At 34.2% G+C, this 24,622-nt stretch overlaps 1 protein-coding gene across 1 annotated transcript in view; it reads left to right on the top strand.

Annotated features, from left to right (window-relative positions):
- Positions 1 to 24,622, top strand: part of Upf3 (UPF3 regulator of nonsense mediated mRNA decay) — a 53,077-nt gene that overhangs the window by 6,631 nt on the left and 21,824 nt on the right. Inside the window, exons 2-3 of the mRNA XM_089104706.1 lie at positions 11,737 to 11,950; positions 21,872 to 22,075. Coding sequence (XP_088960832.1) covers positions 11,737 to 11,950; positions 21,872 to 22,075 — 418 coding nt within the window. The remainder of the gene's footprint in view (positions 1 to 11,736; positions 11,951 to 21,871; positions 22,076 to 24,622) is intronic.

Here is a 24,622-nt window from a genome sequence, read left to right as displayed (position 1 = left end):
ACAGTATCTTGTTCATATGCTGGAAAGCTGAGTAGTATCTTTTTCATTTGCTGAAAAGTTGGACAGTACCTTTTTCATATGCTGGAAAGTATCTTTTTCATATGCTGGAAAGCTGGACAATATCCTTTTCATATGCTGGAAAGCTGGACAGTATCTTTTCTTATACTGGACAGTATCTTTGATATGCTGAACAGTATCTATTTCATATGCTGGAAAGCTGATGAGATACATGAATAAAACTTAAAGGTTTTGATACGCTTGACAGTATCTTTTTCATATGCTGGACAGTATCTTTCTAAAGATACAAACAGAATATGCTGGACAGTATCTTTTTCATATGCTTGAAAGCATATGAGATACATGAATAAAACTTAAAGGTTTTGATACACTCGACAGTATCTTTTTCATATGCTGGACAGTATCTTTCTAAAGATACAAACAGAATATGCTGGACAGTATCTTTTTCATATGCTGGAAAGCTGGACAATATCCTTTTCATATGCTGGAAAGCTGATGAGATACATGAATAAAACTTAAAGGTTTTGATACGCTCGACAGTATCTTTTTCATATGCTGGACAGTATCTTTCTAAAGATACAAACATAATATGCTGGACAGTATCTTTTTCATATGCTGGAAAGCTGGACAATACCTTTTTCATATGCTGGAAAGCTGGACAGTATCTTTTCTTATACTGGACAGTATCTTTGATATGCTGAACAGTATCTTTTTCATATGCTTGAAAGCATATGAGATACATGAATAAAACTTAAAGGTTTTGATATGCTCGACAGTATCTTTTTCATATGCTGGATAGTATCTTTCTAAAGATACAAACAGAATATGCTGGACAGTATCTTTTTCATATGCTGGAAAGCTGGACAATATCCTTTTCATATGCTGGAAAGCTGGACAGTATCTTTTCTTATACTGGACAGTATCTTTGATATGCTGAACAGTATCTTTTTCATATGCTGGAAAGCTGATGAGATACATGAATAAAACTTAAAGGTTTTGATACGCTCGACAGTATCTTTTTCATATGCTGGACAGTATCTTTCTAAAGATACAAACAGAATATGCTGGACAGTATCTTTTTCATATGCTGGAAAGCTGGACAATATCCTTTTCATATGCTGGAAAGCTGGACAGTATCTTTTCTTATACTGGACAGTATCTTTGATATGCTGAACAGTATCTTTTTCATATGCTGGAAAGCTGATGAGATACATGAATAAAACTTAAAGGTTTTGATATGCTCGACAGTATCTTTTTCATATGCTGGACAGTATCTTTCTAAAGATACAAACAGAATATGCTGGACAGTATCTTTTTCATATGCTGAAAAGCTGGACAATATCCTTTTCATATGCTGGACAGCTGGACAGTATCTTTTCTTATACTGGACAGTATCTTTGATATGCTGAACAGTATCTTTTTCATATGCTGGAAAGCTGATGAGATACATGAATAAAACTTAAAGGTTTTGATACGCTCGACAGTATCTTTTTCATATGCTGGACAGTATCTTTCTAAAGATACAAACAGAATATGCTGGACAGTATCTTTTTCATATGCTGGAAAGCTGGACAATATCCTTTTCATATGCTGGAAAGCTGGACAGTATCTTTTCTTATACTGGACAGTATCTTTTCTTATACTGGACAGTATCTTTGATATGCTGAACAGTATCTTCTTCATATGCTGGAAAGCTGATGAGATATATGAATAAAACTTAAAGGTTTTGATACGCTTGACAGTATCTTTTTCATATGCTGGACAATACTGTCCAGTTTTATTCATATACAAACAGAATATGCTGGACAGTATCTTTTTCATATGCTTGAAAGCATATGAGATACATGAATAAAACTTAAAGGTTCGGATCTACCATCCTAAGTAAAGCCTATAAAGGTTTCCTTGACCACTCATTTTAACCTTCAGATTATGTTTTATTTGGAGCTTGGAAAAATTAAAGTCTAGACGTACCCTTGCTTTGGGCTTGTTTGATACCTTGGAAATTTGTGGAGTGCAGTGAATTAAACTTTTAGAAATTGATCCATAGCTCAAGTTAATGACCAGGAAGGCTTTTGCAAACCCCTACATTCACATTTTAACTATTTGTAATGCATTAAAGACTGTAATGAAACTTCTAGATGGACTACATTTTGAGACCGTGATGTATAAATTTATGATTGATTGTAGACATCATGTGTGCATTCTTTCTTCCATACAACCAGGAAAGGTTCCTACCCATGTATTTGGCAGCAGTTGAAAGGCTATACTGAATTAGGCCTGATTATCTAAATTGATTTCCATTGTTGCCACCATTTTATATGGTGGCTGTTGACATATTCATGCATTACAGTGCCTTTTTTATAATATCATGTATTAATTCTATTAATAAATCTATGGTCTTGTTTAAGAATTTCTGTTTTGTTGTTTGGCTTCAAATCTGCTTCTGCTGAATTCTAGTTTTAGCTGGATTCTAATTTAAATTCTGTTCAAAGCTAGCCTCTACTTTCCCAGAAACTTTCAAACATTACTGGTAGCAATGGGATGGAAGTATAAGGTTGAAATTACCTTTGCTTCCACATGTTTGGACTTTGGATTTATTTATGAAGATCTTGTTCACCTAGTACAATATGTTTTCAAGTTCATGAGAACACTGTGTTCTTGAGGGAAGAGGGGTGGAGATGGTTTCTTGAAGGGGTAGAAATTGTACAGCTTCTACAATCAGTCAAATGAGCACCTAAGACAGGGTTGCATCCAGGATTTTTTGTTGGATTTTTTTTTTTTTAAACGCATGCAAAATTTGTTTATATTCATTTTTCTTACGTTTTTATGAGTCAGACAAACATTTCGGGGGGGGGGGTGTTCAAAGCCCATACTGCTTGTAGGGTGCCCATACTTTTGTCAGGGAGTGGGGTTACTGTAAAACTCATAAAAAATTTGTTTCTATGTATTTTTGTTACGTTTTTACGAGTCAGACAAACATTTCAGGGGGGGGGGGGGTCAACTACTAGCCTCACTTCCTGCATTAACTGCAGCCAAATTGTTCTTGAGCATAGCACTAATCACTTTAATGTACTTATATGGTATGCCATACAAGGATAGTATCTTCAATTCAAATTCAAATTAATTTATTTAACATAAAAAAATACAAACAAATTTACAGCGGCCATCTATAAAAACCCGAAGGTTTGTTTACGATGGCTGCAAATCCATTATTATAAAGCTCTACATCCACATAAAAACTATCTCTTTAATGGGAAAAATCAGCACTTGAACTGAATCAACATAAAGAACATCTCCTACTCTAAAAGGATTACACTCTATAAATCGCAAGTGAGAAATATCACATATCATCCTTAAAACATACACTCGAAAAAAAAAAGAAAAAAAAAAAAAGAAAAAAAAATACATCTAACTAAATCAACTATGACAAAATCAGTAAGTATCAGCTAGGCTATAGAGCCGACTCCGTGCGCTTTGGCTGGGTAATTTCGCGAAAATGCAACCATTATCTGTCCAAACAATTTTCAAACCAAACATTAATCAAATTCAAAAATCTAATCATTCAGATTATAACCCAAAAGGTAACGCTTCAATCTACTCTTGAGCTGGCCTACATTATCAACTTGTCTAATAGCATCCGGGAGGGACTTCCACACCCCCGGTCCCGCAAAACGAGGCAGAAATGCAGCACGTTGAGTATTCCGAAGATCCGATGCAAGGTCATTCGCATTTCTAGTCTCATAACAGTGATAAGATTAGTTAGCTTTAAAAATTTCCCAAAATACCTCCGGTGAACACTTATTCAAACATTGATAAATAAAAATTGCTAACTGGTAATCCCGTAACTGATAAATATTTAAAATTTTCAAACTTGTAAAGCAATTCAATGTGCTATTTTCAAACTGAATATAATTACCTAAAATACGAACTATTTTATTCTTTAAAATTTGGACCTTTCTAAAACTTGAAATAAAACTACTAGTCCATAGCATGCAACCATATGATAAATAAGGGCTAACAATAGAATGATAAAGTAAAAGTAAAACATTTGACGGTAGTTGATTTTTCAGTCTTCTTATCACACCCAACCCTCTTGAAATCTTAACTGCCACAAGATCACAATGTGATTTCCAACTTAAATTAAAATCAAGACTCAAGCCCAAATATTTAACACTATTTACATGCTTTAAAAATTCACCGTTAAAAACAATTTTATTATCTAAAACACATGAAACTCCATTTCTACAAAATGTCACGAAGTATGTTTTTGAAATATTCACTACCAAATAACTAGAATTTGTAAAACTTATCAATTCAGCGAGGGCCTTATTCGTCTTCTCAATTAACTGGTTCAGACAAGTAGCTGTAATCGTAAACACCGTGTCATCAGCAAAAGACGTTATAAGTGCATCTGATATATAAAAACGCATGGTATCAATGTAAATTAGATAAAGAAGTGGGCCAGGCACGGAAGCCTGAGGCACACCAGAAATAACGATAAAAATTTTTGAAATATAATTTTCAGTAGACACTTGAATTATGCGCTGGTAAAAATAAGATTCAAACCATTTCAGAATAACCCCTTGGATCCCTAAACGGCTTAGCCTATTTAATAAAATTTTATGAACCACCGTGTCAAAATCCTTTCTAAAGTCTATAAATACTGAAAGTACCAGTACACTTTTTTTGAGAGCACCATTAATGAAATCTGTTAGGTGCTGGACTGCATGTATTGCAGGGGGGCTTTTCCTGAATCCAAACTGGGTATCACTAAGAAAACCGTAAGTAGTAAGATGGTTATAAAGTCGTCGATGCATTACTTTTTCATACAGCTTAGCAAATATGGGCAATATTGAAATCGGCCTCCAATTAGACGTTTCAGTTTTTGAACCCCCTTTGTGAAGCGGAATAACTTTAGCCTCTTTCAGACGAGTAGGAAATTCACCTTTCTTCAAAGAAAGGTTAATCAAATAAACCATACAAGGCAACAAATATACCATAACATGCTTGAACACTTTCAGATTAATTCCATCATTCCCTGGAGAACTTGGTTTTACCAATCCTATTATGTGTTTTAATTCAACATTCGTGTCATCTGCAGATATTTCCAATCCAACTCCCCTTTCATGACTAAACGTCTCATTAATTTCATTATTTTCATCGTATGGATTCTCACTTATTGATTCACCAATCTTAGAAAAATATTCACCTAATAAATTAGCCACCTCTTCATTTCCATCAACAAATTTACCATCAAAGATCAGACTAGCAGGAATCTCGGTCTCTTTCTTCTTATTTATGATTTCGTTTATAATATTCCAAGTCGTTTTAGTATTTCCGTTGTTTTACTTAAATTTATATCCATTATATTAGCGGATGCATGACCGCCGTAGCCGATTTAATTTATTAAAGATTTGTTTAAATTCAGTTAGATCTTGACTATGGTTACTATTTAAGTAACTCAAATACAATGTATTTCTCATTCTAATTAAGTCAAGTAGCTCCATAGTTACCCAAGGTTTCCGGGGATCCTTTTTCCTCACCTTTATGCTCTTTACTGGGCAAGTTCTCTCAAATATTGGCTGCAATATGTCCATGAACTTATCGAATGCCGCAGATGCACTTTCAGATTCTTCATAAACTGGTTTCCATGACACGATACTTAGTTCCTCTCTAAACTTCTGTAGGTTCTCTTTTTTTAGTTGCCTTTTTTTAACCTTTGTCCTGTTCTGCTTTATCGCATATTGATATGAAGTCACTGCTACTATAGGAAAGTGATCGGAAACCTCATTTACTATAACGTCAGCATAACAGCTATGTAATACCCGGGATCGCACGAAAATATTGTCAATAAGTGTAGCTGACTGTCCTGTAACACGAGTCGGAATCTCAACTAATGGATAAAAATCATAACTGGAGAAAAGGTTTAAAAAATCCAAATTATCATTATATAAACTTAAAAGATCAAAATTAAAATCCCCCAAGCAAATGCACTCCAGACTACTTAATTCTACTGCATCCATTAAACTGCTAAAACTATTTTCAAACTCCTCCCAAACTGTACTCGGCTGCTTAAAAGCCTCAGTAATCAATATATTTTTTCCACCAACTTCCAGCTCAAGAGTAGGAGATTCCACCTTACCTTCTATCCAAACTGATAGGTCTTCCCTTATTTTAGCAACAAAATGATCCTTAACCAAAAATGCCAAACCTCCAGGTCAAATTTTCTCTCTAGTTCTTACAATAAGCCAGTATCCTGGGAAATTGTATAGCGACAGAACATTCTTAGAAGCTAAAAAAGTTCCACACAGGCCAATTACATCGAATTTACTATTTACAATATCAATTAACTAGTGAATTTGATAATAAGGTGAAGTTAGATGGCAATTCCAATAACACAGACAAATCAATCGTGCATTCACCTCTAATTCTGAAGAAATCACATCCAAATAACAACTATTTCTTTGCTGGGAAAAATCAGCATTTATACTTTCTGGAAGTAAATCATCATAAAGAACATCTCCCACTCTAAAAGGATTACTCTCTAGAAAATGCAAGTGAGAAATATAACCCATAAACCTTACAAAATCCACTCAAATCAAATATGAAAAATTCAGTAAGTATCAGCTAGGCTATAGAGCCGACGCGGTGCGCTTTGGCTGGATAATTTCGCGAAAATGCGACCTTTGTATGTCCAAACATTTTTCACAACGAACTTGTCCCGTGCACTATCTAATATTGCCTTTCTACGTTTTGTAAGAAATTCGCTAACATAAACTCCGGATCCAGCTAATTTTGATTTAGTTTTAAACACTTTGTACGCAAGTTCTTTTGATACCAACTTCACTAAAACTGGGGCCACAGGATCTGGATTTCTGCGGGCTAAATTTTGAGAATCTTCTGTTGAGTTGAGTCTGAAACGCTGAATCGACACAAAATGCTCCCTAGTAATAGTCGAAACTCCCATAGTTGACTTAACAAGGTTTAGGACAGTCATATCAAGATCTGAGCCAGGTGTCTGTCTTATTCCTGAGAATATCATACAGTCTTGCATAGCTTCCTGTTCAAAATCATCATGCTTGTTCTCCATTGTAAAAATACGATTTTCTAGTGCTTAAATTTGACTCTTTAGTCCTCTAAGTAAGTTTTCAATGCGTTCAAACCTCGGATTAAAATCTAGCACTATAGCATCATAAATTTCTGCAGTAATAATTTGAGTATTTATCTGTACAGCACGCACCAGAAGACCCAGTTCCGATGTTTTGCGCTATTTTTTCTGCAACACGTTTTTCAATATCTGCCGCTAGCTTAGTCTTAGTTATCGTAACTTCTTCCTGGGTCGCAGCTAACTGTTGAAAAGGTCCAGAAATAGACGAACTAGAAGAATTTTCAGACGTCCCTGTTTTTGCAAACTCTTTGTATATACTGGGGAAAGTTGGTACTTCTGTGAACGCTTGTCCTACCCTTTTAGTTTTCAATTTCTTTTCTTCATTAATATTCTCTGAATAAGAAACTAAGCAATCTTCACTAACTGTCTGCTTATCATGAGTACCGTAGCAGAATACTAGATAACTCAGTCCATTTTTAGTGGAATTTCTTCCAAGTATTCTAACTGGCCAAAGGGGGTAGTTAATAAACTTTGCTAAGGCAAGATCTCCAATAGTAAATATCTCTTGTTTAGTTAATCAGTCTATCAAGAAGCAAATCGGTAAAAAAAAGAGATATACCGGTCTAAATTGTGAACTTTTATAACTGCTGAAGGTCACTGTATTAATTAAGTTCTTGCTAGTGAAATAATAAGTCCAAAAACAGGTGTTTACACTCTGAAGACTGGCAATGGAAATTTAATGTCACGAGGGAATTTGAAATATCCCGCAAAACGATAATCCGCTTATGAAAATAAATCCAAAATGAAAGTCCACAGGGAAATTTCACAGCTTGAGCAGGGTTATATCCGAAAAATTTTTGGTGTTAACACCACGAAGTCTGAATCAATACTCAAAGCTTTTCACACTAAATACAATACACACTAAAGCTTTTCTATCATCTGAACTAAAGGCCTGCTAAAAATCTATAAAACTAAGGACTAGAGGGGTTTGATAACTCAGGCATTAGAAAATAAGGCAGAAGGAAAATAAAATTTGATCTTTGTGGTAAAAAAACTTGATGATTCAAAATAAAAGCTTTGAGTTTTTCTCCTAATTCTTTAAGAATGACTGCTAATTCTTTAAGAGGGGCTTGTGTTCATACACAAGCCCCTCGTGTATGAACAAATTTCTATTTTTTTTTTTACTTCTTTTATTAGAATAATTAGCTTTTTTAAAAGTTGAAAAAATACTAGTGTAAAGAGTGAGGCATTGAGGAGAGGACAACCGTACCTCCTTAATTAGAATAATAAGCTTATTTAAAAGTTCCAAAAAAGACTTTAGTGTAAAGAGTGAGGTATTGAGGAGGGGGAAGCCCCCTCATATACGCAATAATTTTTGTTCGTTTTAAGTTTTAATGTTAATCCTTACTTTCGGTTGAAAAAAGCTTGTTTTTATTCAATTTCAAATTGTTTTTTAAATAATGGTCGGAAATCCGGTTCCCACTAGATGGAAAATTCCCTTCTCCCACAAAAAATCCCTCCATGGAAAGATCCTCCTATGTAAACTCCTTCCCCCCGCCATAAAAATCCCTCTAAGAAATATCTGTATACTTCCTAATGGCCAATACTATGTAAACAATGGGCAAAGTTTATAGCTTGCAGCCCTTACTCTGGGACACTAGGGGGTCAAGCCATCCTTAAAGACTTTGCGACTTTGGGGAAAAGGATGTGGGAGGTTGGCCAGCTGCCCTCTGATTATTTTGGTCACGTAAAAATGACACTAGAACTTTTAATTTTCGCTCTAGTGAGCCGTCTTCCGATATTCTAGGACCGCAGGGTTGACACAATCACCCCGAAAAAATAATAATAAATAAATAAAAACGCTTTCGGGGTCTTTCTTCTGGCGAAAAGTACAAAATTCCGCATTTTTGTATGTAGGAGCTTTTAACCTCTACAGTAAGGTTCTCTGATATGCTGAATCTGATGGTGCGATTTTCATTAAGGTCACTCGATATTTTGGGGGTGTTTTTTTCCCTTATCCAAAAATTAGGCAAGCTTTCTCAGACTTGTAAGTTTTATGGGTAACATTAAACTTGATGAATTTTATATACTTTGAATAAGCATCAAAATTTGATTAGATAAGATAAGATATTTATTTCAAAAAATTACTATCACAAGCTCCGAAGGGCCGAATTTGCATTTCGGGGTCATATAATAATAAAAGACATAGAAATAGCACAACAACTAAAAAACTGGCTAAACAATGCCAAAAACAAACAAACAGTGTCAAATGTAAGAAAGTTAAAAAGGCACAAATTAAAACAAAACCAAAAAAAAATTGAGATAAAAATAGTGTTAAAAATGTTTAAAAGAGACTATATAAAAAGGGGAGGGAACGGAAGAACCAAACAGACACAAGAATGGGTATCACCAGTACAAAACAAAAAACAAACAAAAAACTAGTGGTTTATTTGATCAGTAATGAAGGGGACAAAGGTTTTTTCATATCTGGAGGTTAAACAACGGATAAGGGACAAGATAGGGACGGGTTCAGAAATAGTACGTGACAGGTGGTGTCTGGATGGGGAGTGTCTTTTGGGGAAAATGTTGTCCGTGCAAGGGTTTATTTTTGCATTTTTTGCAAAACGGAGGCACAACGTTCCTCTCCTGTGCTCAAGAGTTTCCGGCTTGGCCTTTTTAGAAGGAGTGAATATGGTACCAAAGTTTCTTTAAAAATTATTGATAGGGCTCTTTTTTGAATAGATTCAATTTTATGTGATTCATCACGGGAGATGCCAGGAAGCCAAACTGGACAAGCATATTCAAGATGCGGGCGGACAAAGGTAGTATAAATCCTTAAAGAATGGGATGGGGGGATGTTAAATTTATTCAAGAGCATAAGGAGAGACATGGACGCATTAGCTCTATGGACAATATCTTTCACGTGGATATCCCACTTTAAATTAGAGGAAATTATAACCCCAAGTAATTTAAAGGAAGACTCAGAAATATCTGGGGGGATAGGGTCAAGGAAGGCGGGAATAGATTTCAATAAATTTATCGTCATTATATTTGATTTAGTGGAATTTACTTTCATATTTAGGTTCTTAGCTTCATCCGAAATGTGGGATAGAATTTCAAGGGGGTCACTTTTAATATTCCTGTGACATACTTCGAGGATCGTCAAGTCATCAACGTATTTCCACCTTTGGAGGAAGTCCTTACCAATATCGTTAATCATGACTAGAAATAAAAGTGGTCCCAATAAGGTTCCTTGAGGAATTCCACAATATATAGGGAGGGGGTTAGAGAAAATATTTTTGTATTTTACAACTTGAGATCTATTTGAAAGAAACGATATAACAATATTTACTAACAGAGAATCAAGTTTAAAGTTAACCAGTAGTCGTAATTAGGGTGGTGTGGTCGACCAGGTCAAAAGCTTTTTGGAAATCAACTAAGACAAGGTTCAGCCAGACATTTGGTTTATCAAGGTTACTTACGATGGTATGCATTAAGTGCACAAGGTAATGGGTGGTGGAAGTTTTCTTTAAGTTACCAAACTGCCGGGTGTCAATACGCGGACAAATTTTATCCTTAAGCCAGTCACAGAGGAAACCTTCATAAAGTTTGGAAAAAACAGAAGTGAGCGTAATGGGACGATTGTTGGCGAAAGTCAGACTGGCGCATTTTTTAGGGACAGGTGTTATAAAACCTTGTTTCCAGCAACTTGGGAATTTACCAAATTTTGTGATGTGGTTGAAAATATTTGATAAAGGCTCAGCAATTTTGTCCCAAAAGGCTTTAATTAAGTCAACTGGGATGTCCAAGGGACAAATACTTGATTTTCTAAGCTTAAGAATTTTATTTATAACATCAGAGGGAGAAATAAAGGGGAAGGAAGTATTGGGAGGAATAGATTCTTTTGACGTATCTATTGTTATCAAGACTTTGCTTCTTAGAGTTTTGTTACTATTTAGATGCATTGCTCCTTACTTACAGTTTGTTGCCATGAACTGTTTGATATTTCTGGTTAGCCTATATATACTCTTATAAGATAATTTTAGGTATAGGCTGTTTAAGTTTCTCTTTATGCATGCGCTTTTAGCTTGTTCTGTGTTCTCTGTCTTCTATGCTCTCTTAAAAGAAAACATTAGCATAGTAGACCTACTTACAAATTCACAAATTTTCTTTAAAAGGGAGCTCTGAATATATTATTCCATCGAATAGAATTCTTTTAAATCAGTAAAAATTATTTTGCCATTAAACCTCTGGTAAGAAGGGAGGATTGGATTAATGCTGATTTTGCCTCCTCTCCCCTCCTTCTAGATACCTGTGATATAGGATACACATTACCATAATATTACGCGTAATGTGACAGTGTTATGACACAAGACTATGCTTAAAGGAATTTGTATTTCTCCCTTTGAATATTTCTGTTGAGTCCCTAACAGTTTCTCATGGTGTTTTCGTGAAAAATAAGGATTTCAAAATCTAGCTTACACCTCACACTTCGCTACCTTACACCCACTTACACCTCAGAATTTTCTACTTCCAGTTATTATTTTGCTCTGTTCATGTATTCTGCCTATTTATGCAGTCATTAACATCTATGAAATCTATTCTTATAGATAGTTGTTAGATGTCTCCCTCCAACGATGAAAGAAGAGGAGTTTTTAGAACAGATTCAGCCCATTCCACCTAATGATTACTTTATCTATTTTGAGCCCTTTGATGCTATGGTCCAACCTTCATATTCACGGGCATATTTCAACTTTAAAAATACTCAAGATGTCTACATTTTTCGAGACAAGTTTGATGGCTACGTCTTTGTAGATGCAAAAGGTGAGTTTTAGGCTGGTGCTCTTCTGTTATTTAAAGACAGAAAGATCCTAAGACTAGATGGGATCCTAAGACTAGGCTAGATTCTTAGATTAGAAGGAACTAGGATGCTCGGGAAATAAAACCCAGTGTTTGAGGTGTCAGTTTTCTTGGGGAAATGTTGGTTTCCCGTCCAAAGCTCTGGACTACATGTATCTATATTTAGGCTATATTTTAGGCTGTACTCACTCAATAATTTTTTTCTAGGTAGCTTCCAAATCCCTGCAAAAAAGGGATATAAAAGATTCGGATACTCACCGAATCCCATTTTAATACTTGTCCTAAAGACCTTTTTCAGAAAATCTATAAAATTTAATCCTTGAAGTGCACTTTTTTGTGCGTCTATACATATATGAATCTATTTTATTTGTTTTTAACCCATTCTATACAACAGTATAATACATGGAGCAAGGCCGTATTCAGGATTATCGTTTGGGGGGGGGGACAAAAAAAGTTTCAAAAACGCATCAAAAGTTTCTTTATATGCATTTTTTTTTACGATTTTACGAGGCGGACTAAAATATCAGTGGGGAGGGGTCTAATCACTTCTTTTATCCCCCTGGATACAGTTTTGACGTGGAGTAACAAATAAAAAAAGTATTAAAAACAAACATATAAGGACGAAAAAAATTCTTAGCAGAAAGAATCTCATAAGTCGGTGATGCAGAGAAATAAGAACTCAAGCTTCCTGCGCAGTAATTCAGAGCTTCCTGCGCAGTAATTCTTGTTTTACTGTAATATCAGTAACAAAAAAATTTCCTAATAAAATTTGGTTTTTCGTCCAAGGTGGAAGAAACAAAAAAAAATTACAAAATCTAAAATAATTAATCTGGATCCTTTTTTAGTTAGCTGGTAAGTTTGTTATTTACCATGTATGCATAAAAGGGAATACCCATTTTTTTTTCATGAATTCCTGTTAAACCTGAATATATCAAAATTCCATAAAATAAAATTCCAGTTCAATCAGTGAAATCTATGGAAAAATAAATCAATGAAAAGTATCAATTCAATCTATGAAATCGAATTTTCATTATATTGAATGAGATTAAAATTTCATTTCAATCTAATAGTTGAAATCTATAAATTTGTAAAATATGAGGATAATTATGGTGATTGATATCCAAGGTGGAAATAATTTTAGCACATATTTCACAAATGGTGAACATACCACATATTGCTAAAACTAGGCATAAAGTCATACACTGACCTTTAATATGCATAAGATAAGATTTATTTCTGAAAAATAGCTGTCACAAACCAAGATGGTACGAATTCGCATGTTAGTGTCAGTAAACACACACATAAAAAAAGAAGGAAATATAAATGCGCTTGACCAGGAAAAAAAATTATCAAAAGGTAAAAAAAAGTTGTAAAAAATTTCAGAAAGAATTGAAAATCCGAGAATTGAAAGGGAATATGCCAAATAAAAGCGCAAGGGCAATTTAATCTTGTGTCTAAAAGCTACAAAACACAGTTTAGTGAAAAAAAAATATAAAAAAAGCTCAAAATAAAAAGTTGAAGGCTCTGCATAGCCAGAGGGTTCTACTTTGGGTCTTGGGCCCAATGGTCATACTTGTCGCATTTTATTTGGGCATTTTTAAAGACGTGTTTCAGATAAAAAAAAAAAAAAAAAAAAAAAAAAAAAAAAAAAAAATCTTCATTCGTCTGACACTTCAAATCCTAATAATTTTCTACTCGAAAATTCAGAAATACCCCGTGAGGTCTCATCTAGTGCCCCTTTAGGATGTAATTTTAACTGACTTCTAATTGCTAATGGATATTAACCCTTGCATATTATATAAACTGTTACAAATTCTATAAGGGTAAATGTTCAATTTTTTAAAGTTTGAATTTCTTTTGAACCAAGGAAGCCGTTGATCATCTTAAAAGGTGCTGGTGCTATAGCTGTGAAGCAGTTTTATCTGTTCGAGTAGAATCATTTGTAAAATTTAGTGTCGTAAAAAAGCAAAAAAAAACTTTTTGACTTTGTAAAATACAGCCATTTTTGCCTCGAGTAAAGTCTTGTTTGTCAAGACCTTTAGACTGTACCATATGAAGTTCTGTTTTAAATACCTGAAAACTACATAGACAGTGACATTTAATATAGAAGTAAATACTGTATAATTTAGTATAATATGGAAGATATATATATATATATATATATATATATATATATATATATATATATATATATATATATATATATATATATATATATATATATATATATATATATATATATATATATATATATATATATATATATATATATATATATATATATATATATATATATATATATATATATATATATATATATATATATATATATATATATATATATATATATATATATATATATATATATATATATATATATATATATATATATATATATATATATATATATATATATATATATATATATATATATATATATATATATATATATATATATATATATATATATATATATATATATAAAGATAGAAGTAAATACCATTTACTTCTCTTTGTCAAAGTAAGTCTCCTTTACACTATCTGTCAGAAAAACCATTTGTTGAAACAATTTTTTGCAATCATCATTTCATTTGTCACCTGACTTTTTCCTAATTTGTAATAAAACTTGATTCTTACTCTTTGTTCCAAGTCGCACGGTTTGACGCGTCCACTGTTAACCTGAATGCTTGTTAAGACCAGCAGGATCAATCTAGCTAGCTATTTAGGTAGCTAGCTTCACTAACTACCAAAAACAACCAAGTTTTGTATCCTTCCCAGGGCCGTACACAGGAGGATGCCTCGGGGACCATCCCTCCGCGAAATTTGAATTTTCTTTGTCTCGTGGCGTTACTTATTAAAACTACCAAATGATTCTTTTTTCTGTTATAGTGCCCCCTCTGAAATGTTTATTATTCCCCCCCCCGAAAACTTCTTTGTACGTACCTGATCCTATTCTAAAAAGCAGCATTATAGAAAATGAGTCATTGTCAACTAAAGACGCCCCTTGGGAAACACATGCGTGGAGGAAACATATACATATATATCTGGAAACATATACATATCTAACATATACATATCTGAAAACAGACAAACTCTGCCCCCTCCTAAGATTAATCCAAATTAGTTTCCATCCTCATGGAAAAATCATTAAATAAAAAGGTCCTTTTCTGTGTTACCGATCCCCTCCACCCCCCCCCCCCCCCGTCCTCATTTTTTTCATTAAATTGGGTTCTTTATTTCACTAAACACGTTCGACTAGTTAAAACAAGAAAAAAACTGAGGTACTCACAATAATAATATTTATTTACAACCCACTTACTTCAAAAGATAAATAGTGGACAATAGTAGACAATTAGAAAATAAACAACAAAAACATGATACAAAAACGAAAATCAACAATAACATTAAATAATAATATTAATCAGCAATAACATTAATCAATGATAATATAAAATAATAAAAATAATAAAACAGACGGATTAAATCGTGGTGAGGCGACAAACGCCGATACGCTGTTTCCGAAAGCTTTTCGTGTAAACTATTCAGCTTCTCAGTAAAAACGATGTGTAATGTGTAAGAACAAACAGTTTTAATTAGGTATAATCTATTTGAATCTCCTGTACGCTCTACCTAAACACCCTCCCAATTTAAAAGAGGAAATAAAGGTCGAATATCTGTGCAAATAATTCAAAATTTCTGTTCAAAGTTGCCTTGGTGCCATGACTGGGATTACCGCCAGCAATTTGAAAAAAAATTCGCAAAATTTAGAAAAATTGCCTGAACTAAAAACGGCTTTACAGTGGTTGTAGTTGTTGATAGTAGGCCGTAGGTCGTAGTAGGGCGTAGTTGGTAATAGTTGACGTAGTGAGGCGACAAACGCCGATACGCTGTTTCCGAAAGCTTTTCGTGTAAACTATGTAACTTTTCGTGTACGACCTACTAGGTCGTAGTAGGGCGTAGTTGGTAATAGTTGACGTAGTAGCAGTAGTGGTTGCTGTTTTAGTGGTAGATTTTTTTATGCTTCTGCGCTGTGTTGACACATAAACAATTTACCCAGAGCTGCAATTAAAATACAAACACTAGCAGTTACTGTGAGCTAAGGGAAATACATGTGAAACATAGGGAATCGATATGTAAAATATAAGAAAATGCATGCATAGAAAATAAATGTGAGATTAAAAAAATAATTCAAAAAACTGGGGAGTATATTGACTTAGAAGAGGATAAAAGCAGTACAATAGGGAGTTAAACCTTATACAATAGTACAATAGGGAGTTAAAAAGTACAATACAATAGTACAATAGGGAGTTACAATAGCAGTACAATAGCAGTTACAATAGCAATAGTTACAATAGTTACAATAGCAATAGTTACAATAGCAATAGTTACAATAGCAGTACAATAGGGAGTTAAACCTTATAGTTAAACCAATAGGGAGTTACACCTTGATCCTGAAAATAAAGAATAGAATAGAATTTTATCATCTTCAGAACGTGACGTTCACGTCAAAGGTTCAAGGTTCAAGGTTCAAGGTTTAATTTTAAAATATCTGTACAAAATAGACATAAATACAGGGTAAACACCGGAGACACAAGGTCGAATGACAAAAACCCGGTACATTAATCGGAATAAACGTATTTGACAACAAAAAAATAAATAAGAGTTATTCCATGACTCACCAATACACGGGCACCCACCCCACAAACCCACCGACACCGGGAAAAGATCCACCAAAAATAACAATAAAAAAAAACAAAAAAAAAACAAGGGGCGAATAAGGGTAACCGATGACCGGCAACTCACAGGGCAAAACACCCAACAAAACAATATTATCAAATATACCCAGATTTTCAATATATTAATAATTCTTAAAATTATTTATAAGGATAGAATGAAGTTGCTTTTTTATATTTGGAAGAGATTTGCTGCAATCAATAAATGGTAGATGAAGACACCATGAACCCGTGATCGAAAATAATGGCGAGAACCGTGATCTCTCTGTACTTAATTTTAGGTGCTGAATGTTCCATTTATGTCGGGTTTCATAAGAATGGGCATGCTGCACAGGGAAAAAATTATTTGAACAAAAGTACGTAGGTAGTTCCGACCGGTCATATTTTACCTTAAATAAAAAAGAATTGAGGGTGAAAATCTGTGAAACAGGCAAAATATTAGTTACAAGATATAGAATTTCAGTTTTACTCTTATTAGGATACGAAGACGGTGATGGTAAATAATTCTTTAAAATTAGAAGAGTCCGGTTTTGAAGAATTTGTATCGGTTTCACATGACATCTGAATGTTGCCAAATATATCAGAGGACAATACGTAAGATAGGAATGAACTAACGCAAAATAAATTAGACGTAGGATTTCATATGGAAAAAAATGCTGAAACCTTTGCATTATACCAACCCCTTAGCAACTTTAACCCGTAATCTATTACAATGTTCTTTATATGACAGATTTTCATCAATAATAATACCCAGATACCGGAACGAAGTTACCCTTTGAATTTGAATATTTGTAGCATGATCAAATATTGTTAAAATTCCTTGTGCATTCTGCCCAATTCTACTATAAATGATAAATTTGGTTTTTGAAGCATTTAGTGACAAACGATTAGCTTTTAGCCATACAAGAAGTTGTAAAAATACGATTTGCAGCTTCTTATTGAGATTTTCTTCCGAATATCCAGTATGTGAGGATCCGGTATCATGGGCAAAAAGAACATTCAGACCAAGGTTTGCTGCCGCTGATGGAAGGTCATTTATATATATTATAAAAAGCTGGGGTACCAGGACTGAACCTTGCTTGATACCAATATATGACGACAGACATGGATCAGAAACTGTATCGTTGATCATAGTCACTTGGGAGCGACAACTTAGGTAAGATGCGATAAAATCATGCTCTGGTCCTTGTATCCCACCGAGTTTTAATTTATACAAAAATATTTCATGGATTAACAAATAGAAGGCCTTCTCAAGGTCCAAAAATATACTCGCCGGGATCCATTTTTTGTCCAGACACTGGTGAATAAATTGTGCCATAGTTAATATAGCATCCTGCGTACTATGCTCTTTTCTAAATCCATATTGAGTTTTTGAAAAATAATCTTTTGAATAGAGAAAATTATACATTCGATTATAAAACATCGCTCCATTACTTTAGAAAAATCCAAAAGAATAGAAATGGGTCTATAATTTGAGCAATTAGTCCGGTCACCACTTTTATATAGTGGTAACACTTTCGCATTTTTTAAAGAATCCGGAAAAGTTCTCAATCTAAATGACAGATTTATTAAATGACACATAACTTTATTAATGCTAGGTAAAATGGCTTTAACAATATTGGTCGACGACTCATCAATCCCCGGGGAATTTCCATTATTTAAAAGCTTAACAACCTCAGCAAGCTCTTCTTGTGTTACTGGAGTTAAAAACATAGAATTCTCAGAAGGACTTCCTAGGTACTTAGGATAATTACATTGCCCATGTGGCATATTATGTTGGAGCTTATTAGCTATTGACTGCCCGATTGACACGAAATGAAAATTTATGTAATTTGCCATTTCTAGTTCCCTTTCAATTGTATTACCATGGGCATCCCGTATTTTTGATGGTGAAGAAGACGTCCGCGATCGATTTCAACATGAAATGATTAGTTCCCAAGTTTTCTTTGGGGACTTACTTACTTCATTAAAAGAATCGAAATAAAATTTCATTTTAGCATTGCGTATTATTTTTGAAAGTAGGTTTTTATAGTTTTTGAAGGTTCTTCTATTTTCTTCACTTTCGAAAGATATTAAAGTTTTATAGAGATTGTTTTTATGTTTTATTGACGTCAAAAGGGCTGGCGATATCCATGGTTGGATGGGTTGATTATATTTCCGTTTTCTTTTTTTTACTCTTGGGCACGACTCATCAAGTGCAGCATGAAATCCCTCTAAAAAATAATCCATCGCAGAGTTTATTTCATCAGCATTAAATACAGGAGACCAATCAGTTAAATTCAGTTTATCCTTTAAAAATACTATATTTTTTTTATTAATAATCCGGCTTGCTGTTTCTGGTGATTTTATCTTATGAATCTGGTATTTCACATCAGCAATATACAGAAAATTATCAGAAAAATTTGTCAGAACAACCTTTGAAGACGTGGCTGGTGTTGTTAAAAATATGTTGTCAATGAGAGTTGCACTAGTCGATGCACCACGCGTTGGAATTGTACACGAAGGAATTAGTGAATTCGATGACATTAATGTAATAAATTCTGTTGTATGGGTATTTTCTTTAAAATCCAGTAGGTTTATATTAAAATTCCCCATAACCACAACATACTTATCATCCAAAGATGCCAGTAAAGACTCCAGAGATTGCAAAAAAAGCGGTATTGGGGCCGACGGGGGGTTATACACAACATAAACTTGAATTTTTTTAGTCCAAAGCCAACATTCAACAGCCAGTATTTCACACACCTTTTCAACATTATATTTTTCAAGTTCAGGCAGTCGCTTAAACTTCACTCCATAATTAAAAAATAACCCATGGCCACCTTTTTCACGGACTAGTCGATTCTTATCAACGAATTTATATCCCGGGATTTTCACATTGTAATGTATCTTATCATTGGTAAATGTTTAACAAATCCCCAAAATGTAAATTTAATTTACTGGCAATAAATTTGTTAGTTCATCAATAGAACTCATGAGTCCTTGTACATTCACAAACCCCATTCGCAATGAATTATCTTCAAGTCTATTTATTTCATCAGGAGAAACGTACGATGACGGTTTTATTTTAGAAAAAGTGTTATTTTCTCTTTGACCAAATACATGAAAAGTTTCAGAAAGTAAAGATAGGTTAAGGGGTTTCCCCTCCAAAGCCACCAGTCTATCGGTCCCCCCCGCACCCACAAACTTTAAAGTCAACTAAGTAATATTCGAAAGATCCCACCCCACGCCAGTAAGCCCGCGTGATAAGGAGCCCGTACCACTGCCGAGTCATGAAAACCTACTATGCTTATCATCCTTCGAGAAGATCCAAGTTGAGAGGGTATAAGTAGAACAGAAATAACTGGGTTAGAAATAATCAAAATAAACTTGAACCGAGCTAGCCTAAATAACACATAAAAATAAAAAATCAACATATCTCAAACACAAAAACGAAACAATTATCAATCTAGAGCGGGATTGATCTAACATCATACACTAGTCGCCTTTAATATTTCTTATGCTTTTGCCCACTGCGACTCAGAATCCGATTTACACTCTAGCCAGAGTTTAGCCCCTTTTTGTTTCACTCGTGTGAGTTGAGCGGATCCATTCTCACGCATTTCCTTACCCTTAGATAGTAACTCGTTTCTAATAGAGTTTAATTTGGGTGGCAAGTCCGTACAAATCCGGACCCCAGTTCCTTTCAGCTTTGATATTGAACTGAAGATTGATAGAATATCTTTTTCTGTCGACACTGTTACAAAAACTGGAGGGGTGATCGGCTTACGGCTAGACACAATTGACTTCTGAGGCACTCGGTAGCACTGTGATATTTGGATTTTATCCGTGATTTCCATTTTTGATGTCAGTAACGTACACATTCGTGAGAACTGACTGTTGGTTTTTCTCTTTCGGTAATACGAAGATGATTAAGTTGAGTTTTCGGTCTTTTACTTCGATTTCCAGCAGTTTCGTTTTGATTGTATCAAACTTTGACTTTTGCTCCTCAAGCTGGCTTTCTAGACTAGCAATCTTCGCATCACGAGACTTCGATTCATTTTTCAAAGTCTGAACCTCATCCGAAATCGAGGACAATGTAACAGCAAACTCTTTTTGTTGGTTAATTATGAGATCCGGTTTCTTTCCCAGTGCCTTAATTCCATCATCAAAAGTTTTCTGGCTGACTGACGACATAATTCTTTAGCTATAAAATCCGCTCTCAGGTGAGATTTATGTTTTCATTTAGAATTTCATCAAATACGGACTTACTGGCAAGTATCCAAGCAGTATCCAAATGACAGAGTCTAAGACCGGTATAACTAGTCAATTAAGTTCACTCGTTGAATGATAGATCGCTATGTCTCTAATTAAAAGATTCTGACGTCACAGCTATAACAATTCACTAATACACAGTAGTGGTCAAACTTGTTAGTTACGCAAGCTAAGCTGTTGAGATTTTAAGCATGTGTTTTATCCGACTGAATTGAAAATTATTTAGCTGTTACCTCTATGAACTCTAATTCAATACTGTAAAAAATAATTCATTGTAAAAAATGTATTAAAAAAAAAAGAATAACACTTAGTTAAAAATTAAAAATAAATAGAAAACAATAAAATTAATGAAAATACATAAAAAATATGATGGGTCAGAATTTAGAAAATTTTGTTGTACATATTTACGAAACTAGGTATAAAACTTTTCGTTAACCGGTGGTGGGCATAGCGTACCGGCTGAAGTTTCTCAAAACTCACTGCAACCCTGCGTGGGAGTCGTTTTGTTGTGAATTGAGGGGGAAAAGGGTTTTGTAGATTGGGTGGATCAGAGATTTTTTTCCGAAATCCATGCAGAGCTTCTCTCTTCTTTTTTTAGAGTTTGCATTTTAAACTTTGTCAGCAGCTCTTCATACGACATTTCTGCCTGCTTTGATACTATCATTATAGCTCTTTTCTGAGCTCTTTCGATCTAAGAAAGAGTGACTCGGTGTTTTAGTTCTAATTAATCAATTTGTTCTTAGTTCGCATAGCGTTTTCCTATTGTCGGTGACATTTGTGTTACTAAAATAGCGTTTCGATAGTTTCACTAATATCATGGACCACATTCAGGGTCCATTTACAGGCTTGCCCTCGTACGCAGACTCACTTTTGAATATTTGGAGCTATTCTTTTGTAGGTAATGAATATCCTGCCATTGTTGAATTTGCTCCTTATCAGAAAACACCAAAAGGGAAGAAAAAAGATGATAAAGTTAATACAATTGAAAATGAACCAGAGTATATCAAATTTTTGGAAACTCTCGAAAACCCAGAAGCATTTGTGCTTCCAAACGCCCAAGTTATCTTAGAAGAACTAGAAGAAAGAAACAAAGAGAAGAAAGGTAACTTGTTTCTATTTTTAAAGCTATATTCGTTTTTTATTCAAAAGGTTATAAACCTATCTCGCCCTGGGCTGTTGGTTCCAGTAATCAGGTAGGTTTGGTTTTCAATTATCACGATTTTGCTTTGTTTAATTTACGTGATTACATAATCATAAAACAGGAGGGAGGGGAGTTGGATGTTGGTACCCCCATCTGTCAGGCTTATTTTTAACATTATATACAATTTTGAGAGATAAATATGCTAAAATAGGATTAGGTTTCAATGCTATAAAACCAGATGTCGTCTTGTTTAATTACAGAGGAATTAATTAGTCAATTAGTTAATTAATTAATTAGATAGGAACTTGTTTAATTAGATTAGAGAGGAAGGATATTGGTGCTACACTCGTGTTTGCGACCATCACACCTAGTGCTTAGGTGACTTACCTAGGTTTGCCAATAGGTGTTAGGTCAGGTGCTTATGAGAGTGTTGTTGCAAATAAGCTGTGATTTAACCATCTAATTCTTGCCAGATTGTTCAATGTTATTGCTGCACATATTGCATGTGTTCAATGTTGCAGCCATATTGTATGGCTGCACATAATTGCTGCATATCTTGTATGTCTTCAATGTTGCAGCCATATTGTATGGCTGTACATATTTGATGCACATATTGTATGTGTTCAATGTTGCAGTCATATTGTATAGCTGCACATAATTGATGTATATATTGTATGTGTTCAATGTTGTAGCCATATTATATGGCTGTACATAATTGATGCACATATTGTATGTGTTCAATGTTGCAGCCTTATTGTATGGCGCATATTGTATGTGTTCAATGTTGCAGCCATATTGTATGGCTGTACATAATTGATGCACATATTGTATGTGTTCAATGTTGCAGCCATATTATATGGCTGTGCATAATTGATGCACATATTGTATGTGTTCAATGTTGCAGCCTTATTGTATGGCGCATATTGTATGTGTTCAATGTTGCAGCCATATTGTATGGCTGTACATAATTGATGCACATATTGTATGTGTTCAATGTTGCAGCCATATTGTATAGCTGCACATAATCGATGTATGTATTGTATGTGTTCAATGTTGCAGCCATATTATATGGCTGTACATAACTGATGCACATATTGTATGTGTTCAATGTTGCAGCCTTATTGTATGGCGCATATTGTATGTGTTCAATGTTGCAGCCATATTGTATGGCTGTACATAATTGATGCACATATTGTATGTGTTCAATGTTGCAGCCATATTATATGGCTGTGCATAATTGATGCACATATTGTATGTGTTCAATGTTGCAGCCTTATTGTATGGCGCATATTGTATGTGTTCAATGTTGCAGCCATATTGTATGGCTGTACATAATTGATGCACATATTGTATGTGTTCAATGTTGCAGCCATGTTATATGGCTGTACATAATTGATGCACATATTGTAGGTGTTCAATGTTGCAGCCATATTGTATGTGTTCAATGTTGCAGCCATATTGTATGGCGCAAATTGTATGTGTTCAATGTTGCAGCCATATTGTATGGCTGTACATAATTGATGCACATATTGTATGTGTTCAATGTTTCAGCCATATTGTATGGCGCATATTATATGTGTTCAATGTTGCAGCCGTATTGTATGGCTGTACATAGTTGATGCACATATTGTATGTGTTGAATGTTGCAGCCATATTGTATGGCTGCACATAATTGATGGACACATTGTATTTGTTCAATGTTGCAGCCATATTATATGGCTGTATATAATTGATGCACATATTGTATGTGTTCAATGTTGCAGCCAAATTGCATGGCTGTACATAATTGATGCACATATTGTATGTGTTCAATGTTGCAGCCATATTGTATTGCACGTATTTGCTGCACATATTGTATGTTGCATAGTTTTGGAGAATCTTTACTCGTACAGACATTAATCAAGTCAGGTCGTGCTATTACTGTTTTCCAAAATATCTCTTTCGCCTCCCAGCCGAAACTCGTTTGTGTCTATTTGCTATAATATAACTGTTCCATGTACTGCCGTTGCAACAAGTATTGTGGATTCCAACGATAAACTATTACACAAATGGAGCCATATCTTACAGCAGTAAGATAATGGCCACAGTAGGAAATAAATGTTTTTGTCACTGCACCCGTTGAAGAAGTAGAAGTTTTCTTCTTGTTTTGTTTCCTTTCGTATATTTGCTTGTGCTGTACTCTGTCGATAATTTGTTTTTTATGACGGGTTATAAATAAATAAATCGTTCATTCATTCATTGTAAATAAAAAATGATCAATTCCTGGTTATCCGCTTAAGAAGGATTTTCATACTGAATATTAAAGAAAAAGTATTGAAAGATTATCCAAGATAATTAACGATTCTACTGAATAGACTTCGGACACTTAAAACCAAATAAACAAACAACAAAATTCAACTGCGTTTTGTAAAGGAAGATAACATGCACGATTTAGCCAACGAAAAGGGTTTTATTTTGTAAGGAACTGACAACAGTGTGTTACGTTAAAGTCCTCATTTTTATGAGAAA

This window comes from Artemia sp. Qi Xiang Cuo, chromosome 18 (genome assembly GCF_049724085.1).
Source record: "Artemia sp. Qi Xiang Cuo chromosome 18, ASM4972408v1, whole genome shotgun sequence".
Taxonomy (NCBI): Eukaryota; Metazoa; Arthropoda; class Branchiopoda; order Anostraca; family Artemiidae; genus Artemia; species Artemia sp. Qi Xiang Cuo.
The sequence above is the reverse complement of the archived record's forward strand: the minus strand, read 5'-3'. Positions and strand labels throughout refer to the sequence as shown.